The sequence below is a fragment of the Thamnophis sirtalis genome, unplaced genomic scaffold, assembly GCF_051295495.1.
Source record: "Thamnophis sirtalis isolate CommonGarterSnake01/CBP01778 unplaced genomic scaffold, rThaSir2_p1.2 scaffold_1, whole genome shotgun sequence".
Taxonomy (NCBI): domain Eukaryota; kingdom Metazoa; phylum Chordata; class Lepidosauria; order Squamata; family Natricidae; genus Thamnophis; species Thamnophis sirtalis.
Window position 1 is genome coordinate 164,182,942 of NW_028261381.1, and position 9,938 is coordinate 164,192,879.

The following is a 9,938-nucleotide window of genomic DNA, read 5'->3' on the forward strand; positions in this document are numbered from 1 at the left end:
CCTAATTCCTTAATTAGGAAGGACTAATTAAAATAACCTTTAAAATAAAGACTTTCTAATAAAACTTTGCAAACATTTCAGATCTGAAAGACCTGTTTCCTCTTGCCAACATCGGATTGATTACAACGCCCTTTGTTCCCTAATCCACACAGACATACAGTTCTGGATACCAATGGGCTTATTGTATAAAATCTGTCAGTGATGTTTGAGTTGGAGACAGCTTTATTTATTGCCAGAGGCATTGGAAGGAAAGCTGACCTTGACTAAACACCCATAATGTCAACGCAATACTTGCCAAAGTTTTATTAAATCTTCTCCAAAAAAGGCCAAGTGGAGGATGGAATCAGACTGTGATTTATTTGGAGCAGGGAGTGGAATTTGGGAGTTAATCTCCTGTTAATAGTGAAAATTGGAGCACAAGGGTTTTCAAGTATGCATATTTATAAATAAGGATGTGGACAAACAGCAGAGATGGATCCCGCTAGTCAGTCTTGTAGAAAGTTATTACCCATCCCTCTCCTAGAAGAATGAAATATTTTGAGAAATATTAAAAAAGGCAGAATATTATGTTTCCCTGGATGAGAAATTGAGAAACACGCTCTTAGAAAGCAGCCTCCATCTTCTTAATAGCCCTCTGCAGTTGTCAGCACTTAAGAGATAAAGAGATAGCTCTATCCATAAGCAAATATCCTTACCCAAGATCCAACAAAGATAGGATTAGCCCTCAACCATGATAGGAATTGCCCAACGCCCCTTCATTGCATCACCCTCAGAAACTTCAACCAAACATAGCTCAAACTCCTAGGATTTGTACATGGCCCCTATGGGAGTCTGAAAATAGCCAATAGAACACATGTTCTTGCACAGGAACAGGAAGTTCAAGTGCAAAGCCCAAGAGGAGGTATAAATATCCCCCACTCTCAATTCCATTTGGTCAGCTTCACCAGAACCATATGCTTGGCGGCAGGGGTGGGATTGAAAAATGTTAGCAACCAGTTCTCTGCCCAGGTGCTGGGTGGGTGTGGCCATGGTGGCCATGGCCTACTCAGCCTCCTGCATCATGGCAGGGGGGGCATTTTTGCCCTCCCCGTGCTACGGAGGCTTTCCTCAAGCTTCTGGGAGTATGAAAACGGTCTCCCCCGAGCTCTGGAGTCCCTCTGCAGGCAGAAAACAGGCCTGTTTTTGGACTTCTGGTAGGCCTATTTTTTGCTCTCCCCATGCTCCGGAGGCTTTTCCCGAGCCTCCAGGAGGGCAAAACGGTGTCACTGCCCCTTCATGTAATAACCAAGAAAGAAACCACTCAACTCCATATTTCAGAATTAAGTGTCCTTTTACTGGCTACAAACGAATAGAAGCAAAGCTGAATCTGAATAAAAAGGCGCGAAAGCAATAGATATCAATACATTATTCATTCCCCTCCCCTTGGTACCCCAGTCCATAGTCCAATCGTATTTCACCCAACTGTCAGGTGGGAGACATCTTCAAAAATCATCATCAGGATGGAATGTGCAAAGAGAAGGTGAGAATAACTCCCTAATAAACAGTCCTCCAGTACAGAATGATTCCCCTCCCAAATACCATGCCCCCCCCTCCCCGTTTCAATGGCAGCCGAAAAGCAGCAGCGAAGCAGAGGCTGACATCCGGCCTCCCTTGGGCTCCAGAGGCCAGAAACGGGCTTATTTCCAGACTTCCAGGAGGTCCATTTTTCAGCCAGCCATTTCCCCATGCTGGTTGGGGAATTCTGGGAGTTTAAGTCTACACCTCTTAAAGTTGCCAAGTTTGGGAAACCCAATTCTAATAGATCAGGGGTGTCAAACTCGAAGCCCGTGGGGTGGATGCGTCACGCGCTGGCCATGCCCATCCCCGGTTTAGCGAGGGGAACATGAAGCTGCGAGTTTGACACCCCTTGTGATAGATGTTTCTTTGAGCAAAGTTAATTTGGTGTTGAAGTGTTATTGTATAACTTGATCTCTTGTTATCCCACCTTTCTCTTCTCCAGATACTCATTCTCCAGACATCTCTTCAAGAGGCTCCTTCTAACCTGCCTGCCAATCAGATCCCACAGGAAACCGAGAAGTTGCTGCTCATCTACCTCCGGGTGGCCACTTGGAACCAGATTCTCGATCCCTGGGTCTACATCCTCTTCCGCCGAGCAGTGCTGAGACGCGTCTACCCCAGCTTCAAGTCCAGGCCTTCTATTGTCTCTCTCTACCCAGTGCTCAACCCATCCCTACGGAGGAAATTTACTCAGGAATCTGTGTTCCACTAGCAAGATCTTACGTTGAGCCCGAGAGAGGTCCTGCTCATAGGATTCCCTCTTTAACAGGGCAAGAGAGCTCTGGAGTGTTATGCTTTACCAGTAGTCCTCGACTTGTGACCAACAATTAGGCCCGAAATTTCCATTTAAGCAAATCACCGTAATTGTTCAATTAGCAACACAGTGGTTAAGTGAATCTGGCTTCCCCACTGGCTTCGTTTGTCAGAAAGTCATAAAAGAGGTCATATTATGATCCCAGGACACTGCAACCGACATAAATACCTGCCGGTTGCCAAGTAACTGAATTTTGATCATGTGACCATGGGGATGTTACAGTGGTTGTATAAGCATGGGAAATGATCATAAATCACTTTTTTCAGTGCCACTGTAACTTTGAACAGTCACTAACTAAATAGTTGTAAGTCAAGGACTACCTGATCTATACCTATGCTGCTTGATAGTTTGCACTGGGGTAAAGGCCCTGGGAGTGTACTATGACTTATCTCTAAGCTACAGTATAAGTATAAGGGCCGTGGTTAGAGTGTAGTACCGCAGGCTACTTCTGCTGCCTGCCAGCTGCCTGTACTTTGGCAATTCAAATCTCACCAGGCTCAAGGTTGACTCAGCCTTCCATGCTTCCGAGGTCAATAAAATGAGGACCCAGATTGTTGGGGTCAATATGCTGACTCTGTAAACTGCTTAAAGCACTGCAAGGTGGTATATAAGTCTAAGTGCTATTGCTATCGCTATTGCCGAGGTTCCGAGTTATGAACCCAACCAATCCAGCAACTTGAGACTTTCAGCTTTCTCAAAGAACTGCTTTATTGAGTACATCATATCGGCACTTTTGAAATGCAAAACCAGCGCTTTCAGTATCGTTAAAGCATAAACACCCCCTTTCCTTCTTGTCACAGGTCACACTGTTCAATGAGTGTTCTAATATCTCCTTGGTAACCTCTTCCTGTCTCTGGCCAGCACCTGTTGGGATGACCTTGGTTCCCACGAGGTAGTTAGGTGTTGATGTCTGGTCTCACATTCGAGAGCGCCTTCCTCCCCACCCCCCCACCCCCTGCCAAAGTATGTCAAGCTGAGAAATGGAGAAAATGGCTGCGACAGGCCAGAACCATTTTTAAAATCGACACTTATTCCATTGGATGTGGCCTTTCGGCTCGAGAGGCTCCTGCCATGGTACAACTCATAGCCCCAAATGTAGCATGTGGCTTCACATTGGAATCTTTCAGAGAGTAGGAAAAACGGTTCCTCCGAACGGAAGAAAGGCAGGAAGATACAAGTAGGCCTCAAATTAAGACTGGTAGCTTAGCAACCGTTCTTAGTTCCAGCCCCTCCCTCCCCAAAACTGCTTACAATCCAGTTCCAAAGTTCTGATGTCGCCCCCCCTCATTCCCTTGCAGTCACTTGACTGCATTTGGGGTGCAACTGGGCCACCCTTATGGCAGCTTGCAGCCCTCCGCAGTCACGTAGCCATGTGATTTGCGATGGTTTTGCCAGATTTCCCGCGAAACTCAGCCCATAGTGAACAATGGATTCACTTTAAAAAATCACTGTAGAAAAAAAAGTCCTCCAATTTGGTCTGGTTACCTAGTGACCTGCTCTATGTCCATCATGGCTTACAATTGCACGGGTAGTCCTCAACCTACAACCACAATTGAGCCCAAAATTTTAAGTTGCTAAGTGAGAAATTTGTGAAGTGAGTTTTTGCCCCTTTTTACGACTTCTCTTGCCACATTTGTTAAGTGAATCGCTACAGTTGTTAAATTAGTTAACCCGGTTGTTTAGTGAATCTGGCTTACGTCACTCCGGGACACTGCAACTGTCATAATTGTGAGTCAGTTGCCAAGCATCCAAATGTAAATCACATGAACATGGGGATGCTGCAACGGTCATAAGTGTGAAAATGGTCGTAACTCACTTTTTTCAGCACTGTTGAAATTTCAAATGGTCACTAAGCAAACTGTTGTAAGTCGAGGAGTACCTGTAATTGTCAGATTCAATGATGGTCGTAATTTGAGGATTACCTGTAGTTTGGCAACCTGATGCAGATGAAGAGCAGGAGCCAGTTTTCAATCACAACGTTGGCTGATTAATGGGGAAATTGATCCCTAGTGGGACTTCAGAGGAAAAGACTAAATGCAGGATGACTAGGGCAATTCAAAATGCATGGATTTATTCATAATAAATGATTGTTGCAGTAATAAATTATGTGGCAGTATACAATATATTTGTGATGGTCGTCTTTTGGGTCCTTTCACTATCTTTGCAAGTTGGATTTCAAAGCCTTGGAAAATATTGTGGATATTTCCAACTTAACTGCTTAAAGCACTGCAAGGTGGTATATAAGTCTAAGTGATACTGCTATTGCTATTGCCGAGGTTCCGAGTAATGAACCCAACCAATCCAGCAACTTGAGGCTTTCAGCTTTCACAAAGAACTGCTTTATTGAGTACATCATATCGGCACTTTTGAAATGCAAAACCAGCGCTTTCCAACTTAAGTCTGCCCCAAGCAATCCCTATATCCAGATTGAAGCCGCCCTGAGTCCCTTCAGGGAAAAGGGCGGCCTATAAATGACAATAAAATGAAAAATGACTAAAAAAATGAAGCAAATGAGTACACCACTCAGTTCAGCTAGCAAAAATTTTAAAAGCTAGATGTTTATTTATTAAACAGCGGTTAAATTTTTATTTTTATTTTTTTAAAGCCTCAGCTGGCTGGCTAAACCAGGATAAAAGGCAACTGAATGCTGGAAGAAAGAAGAACATGAACTATGTCTGTGGAGATTCTCGGCCATCCAGGTCATGGTTGTTTCAAATGTGCTTTTTCAAGAGGCAGCTGGAGTTTCTTTGATGACGTTTCACTTCTCATCCAAGAAGCTTCTTCAGCTCTGAGCAATAGGCAAGAATTTACCTGATCTACACACATGTTAGAGGTGGTATTCAGCAGGTTCTGACCAGTTCTGGAGAACCGGTAGCAGAAATTTTGAGTAGTTCAGAGAATCGGTAAATACCACCTCTGACTGGCCCCGCCCCCATCTATTCTCTATACCTCCCGTGTCCCAGCTGATTGGGAGGGAATGGGGATTTTGCAGTAACCTTCCTCCGGAGTGGGGGGGGGGGGAATGGAGATTTCACAATATCCTTCCCCTGCCACACCCACCAAGCCATGCCCACAGAACCGATAGTAAAAATTGTTGAATCCCACCACTGATACATATCTGTATGTATTCACAATCATAGATGTTTCCAAAGGCACAAGAATACTGTAAATCAAGGCATCAAATCTTTGCAACTTTATGGCTTATGGATTTCAACTCCCAGAATTCCCCAACTAGCCATGTAAGGGAGTAAACTTTGGCTACTCCAGTCCTAATCCCTTTATGAACATAATAGAGCGAAACAGAGATGGAAAGGAGGACAAGAGGCAATACCTCCTGTATTCTGTACCTTGAAGGAAATATTTTGGTCGATGGGGATGAGATACTCCAGAAAAATAGAATTTTAGAAGTTTCAAGATAGAGCTTTTTCAGGTGCTCTTCCCCCCCCCCCCCCGGCAATGGAGTGGGAGGAAAGAATAGCTGTCAATTAAGTGTCAGGAAGTATTGGGAGATTTACAAATGGCAATCCTTCATAAATTCCATCCATGATGCAGAGGAATTTAAAAGTATCCTGCAGTGTTAATAACAAATCTATCTATATATAAATGGCTATGTGTGTTTGTATGTTCCAGTATAACTCTGGAATGTCTCGAGCAATTTCAATCAAACTTGGTTCACAGATGACTTACCCTCTGGAAACAAATACTGTGGGGGGTAAGAAACCCCTAACACCCCTCGGGGTGTGTGCGTGTGTCTGTGTGTCTGTGTTCCACCATAACTCTGGAATGCCTGGGCCGCTGAAACAAAAAGGAATGAATCAAATCACAGTACTTTTGACAGTGATAGTGTGCATTAGTGTGATAGTGTTAGAATACAGCCTGTTGTGCCTTAAGATGCCATCTACTGTACAGCGCATTGGAGTTGCCATGGTAATGGCTTCACAGGACTCCACAAGGGGGCTCCAACCTAATACAGAATTAGGATAAATAAATACCAAGGCAATGCCGAGTTATCAGCTAGTTGCATATAAAGAGCCAGCTTTACAGTGCTCAAACAGTAAATATGAATGTTAGGTTCTTGTTACTGTGATTTTAAAACCTAATTGGGTTTTTAACACCTTAGGGGTGTTACTTGGAACCCTGACACTAATTTTCAAAGGCTTCATCGTCCACATGTCCTATGAACCATAGTGTGGATATGGCCCAATAGTTCCTTTTGTCTGCTGTGATTTCATGCTGTTTGTCTCTTAGCTAGCAGCTAGCCTAAGGTGACCAGAGGTCCCGCTTTTGGCGGGACAGTCCCAATTTTTCAAAATTTGTCCCATGTCCTGCGTCGTGTTCAAAAAGTCCCGATTCTCCAAAAGAAGGAAAAGACACCGAATCATCAATTTTAAAAAGGACGCCGTTAAAAAAAAAGTTTTTATTTCTCATCATTCCCGATGTGGCCTTTAGAGGGCAGTAGTTTCCCTCCCTCGGCTCGCTCGCAGCGCCCGACGAGGGGTGAGGCTCCCTCGCCTTCTGCGCGTACGCGCGCCGACGTGCAACATTTTTGCGACAGCCGTCCAGCAGCCTTGGGAAGTGAGGGTTTCCAGCAGCGGCAGCGTGGTGAGGAGGAGGCTCGGTCTGGGGTCAAGCGGCTCAGCTGTTGGAAGTTTTTTTTTTTTTTTTTTTGCCCACTTCTCTTGGGCGCCGCTCTCCCTACAGCCATGCTGTGCAAGCCGCCGTCAGCAACCTGGTCCGGGTGAGCCAAGAGGAGGCAGGCGGGGATCTGGTTGGGAGAGGCTGGTGAGGATCTGGTTGGGAGAGGCTGGCGATGGGGGTGGCTTTTGAAAGGGTTGGGGGGCATTGGGGGAAGGCAATCGGGGGAAGGCTGCTTTGCAACTGCCAGCGAAGTCCCGTCTAAACTTCTTGGTTCCCCTTCCCCGGCCTGGAGCAGACCGTTCTCGGGAAAGCCGGGTTCTTCCTCCCTCCCTCCCTTCTCTTCTCTTCCTCCCTTTTGCCTCCCTCCCCTCTTTCTTTCCCTCCCTTCTTTCCTTCCTTTCTTCCTTCCTTCTCCTCCCTTTCTCCCTCCCTTCCTCTTTCCTTCCTTCTCTCCTTCCTTTCTTCCTTCCTTCGCCTCCCTCCCCTTTCCATCCTGTAAACTGTTCAGAGAGGGCTGTAAAAGCACCATGAAGCGTTACCCCTGCTGCTGCCTCCTCCTTCTCCTCCGCCGTGCTTTTGAGGAGCCACGAGGCAGCGGGAGCCAGTAGGAAAGCAGCGGAGGGGGCGGGAGCAGGAATAAAAAGGCCCCATGCTCCTCAAAAGCACGACGGAGGCGGCAGCGGCAGCAGAGGTAACGCTTCATGGTTTTACAGCCCTCTTTTTTTTTTTTTTACAGCTCAGGTGCTCTGAGCTCCCCCCCCCCCCCCAGTCAATAGTGTCCCGCTTTACCCATCTTAAAATCTGGTCACTTTAAGCTAGCCACAGCTAAGGAAGTAACCTTAGTTGCTTAAAGTAGGGATTGTCCTTTTCTCCCAATACTTTCGGGTCTTATACAGGCCCGTTATATCCATGGGTTTAATGCTATTATGAAAAAGTGCTAGACTTGTGTTTATAAAGTAGATTGTGGAGTCTTTGGCGTTCCCTAAATTTGGTTGTTTGCTTGTGGATGTCTCATTAGGGCACTGATGGTGATACCTAGCTGGGTAATGAAACGTCTGCAAGAAGGAGAAAACAAAGCAAGTCTCATTCCATGACGTAGGTTAAAGAAATACTGCCAAAGAAGCGGTTTTTAAAAATATTTTTAATTATTTCAAAAACAAACTGACAGACATAAACAAAATTGCATATAAAACACAAGCACATAATTATCAGGTCGAAGTGGGTAAGAGGATTTTATATATATTGTGCACAGACAAGGAGAATGAAATAGCTTAGCAAAAAAATAATAATAATAAGGGCAGAAGATGAGAAGGAAAGGAAAGGAAAAGTAGGGAAAACTTGTTTACACCAATACATCCTCCATAGCTTCCTATCCTCACAAATCACCCTTGTTCCCAATATCCATAGAGCACTTTTTTCTTTAAATTTTTCAACTCTCTCTTTTTGAGGATCTCAGTAAGACCAGCCCACCACCGAAACTCCTTTTACAGATCCTTCATTTTGATTCCTTCATCCCTCTTCATTCATTCGCCTTCTGTGACTAAACCACTTCAATGTAGCTCTTCTATTCTGATTGCTCCCTTCTGTACCTAGCCCATTCATCTAGCACCCATTCCTTCTTGCCACGCTTCCATATGATGAAATATACCGTATTTTTCAGAGTATAAGACGCTCCGGAGTAGAAGATGCGCCTTAGTTTTGGGGGAGGAAAATAGGGGGGGGGATTCTGCCTTACCAGCATCCATGGTATTCAGCTGACACAAGGTAACAAGGTCAGCCAATGAATAGGCATAGCAACTAAGTCAGCCAGTGAGGGTTAAAGGTGCGTCTTATACTCTGAAAAATGCGGTAGGTAGTCCTCGATTTACAACCATTCATTTAGTGACCGGTTAAAGTTAGAATCTCATTGAAAAAAGTGGCTTATTACCATTTTTCACACTTACAACTGTTGCAGCATCCGAATAGTATGTGATCAAAATTCGGATACTCGGCAACGGAGTCATATTTATGACAATTGTGGTGCCCTAGGGTCATGTGATCACTTTTTGTGATGTTCCGACTAGCAAAGTCAATGGACAAGCCAGATTCACTTAACAACAGTGTCACTGCCTTAAAAACTACAGTGATTCACTTAACAACTGTGGCAAGAAAGGCCATACAGTCAGCCCTCGATTTACAACCACAATTGAGCTCAACATTTATGTTGCTAAGTGAGACATTTGTTAAGCGAGTTTTGCACCATTTTATGACCTTGCTTGCCTCCATTGTTAAGCGAATCACTGCAGTAGATAAGTTAGCAACCCAGTTGTTAAGCGAATCTGGCTTCCCCACTGGCTTTGCTTGTCATAAAAAGTGATCACAGGATCTTGGGACACAGCAAGGGTCATAAATATAAACCAGTTGCCAAGCATCTGGTTTTTGATCACGTGATTATGGGGATGCTGGAAAGGTTGTAAGTGTGAAAAACGGTCATAAGTCACTTTTTTCAGTGCCATTGTAACTTTGAACGGTCACTAAATGAACTGTTGTAAATCGAGGACTACCTGTAAAATGTTTTGCCTAGTAACATCAATTTTTGGTTCAATTGTGGTCATAAGTCAGGGACTAGCCACACTCCTTTCAACTTTAGGTGTCTTCTAGCACACCTTTCTCACTTCTATATAACCAAGTGGAATCCTTGACTTATGACCACAACTGACTCCAAAAGCGCACTTGGACACAGGGCCATTTCCATTTCTTTTATTCAAGATACAGATCAACATCCTAACAATGAAAAGCCTGTGGGGAAACAGCCGAGCTCAGAGAGCACCAAGGACAACCACAGTTCAACCCTGAGCTGCAAATATTCTCTTTCATTAATACTAACCATGAAAGAGAGCCGAGGTGGCGCAGTGGTTAGAGTGCAGCACTGCAGGCTACTTCAGCTGAC

General features: G+C 44.7%; 1 protein-coding gene across 1 annotated transcript in view; it reads left to right on the top strand.

The window, feature by feature from the left end:
• Positions 1-4,477, top strand: part of TBXA2R (thromboxane A2 receptor) — a 44,957-nt gene extending 40,480 nt beyond the window's left edge. The window contains exon 3 of the mRNA XM_087702539.1: positions 2,000-4,477. Within this exon, the coding sequence (XP_087558665.1) occupies positions 2,000-2,269 (270 nt within the window). The 3' untranslated portion in view covers positions 2,270-4,477. The remainder of the gene's footprint in view (positions 1-1,999) is intronic.
• The last annotated feature ends 5,461 nt before the right edge of the window (positions 4,478-9,938 follow it).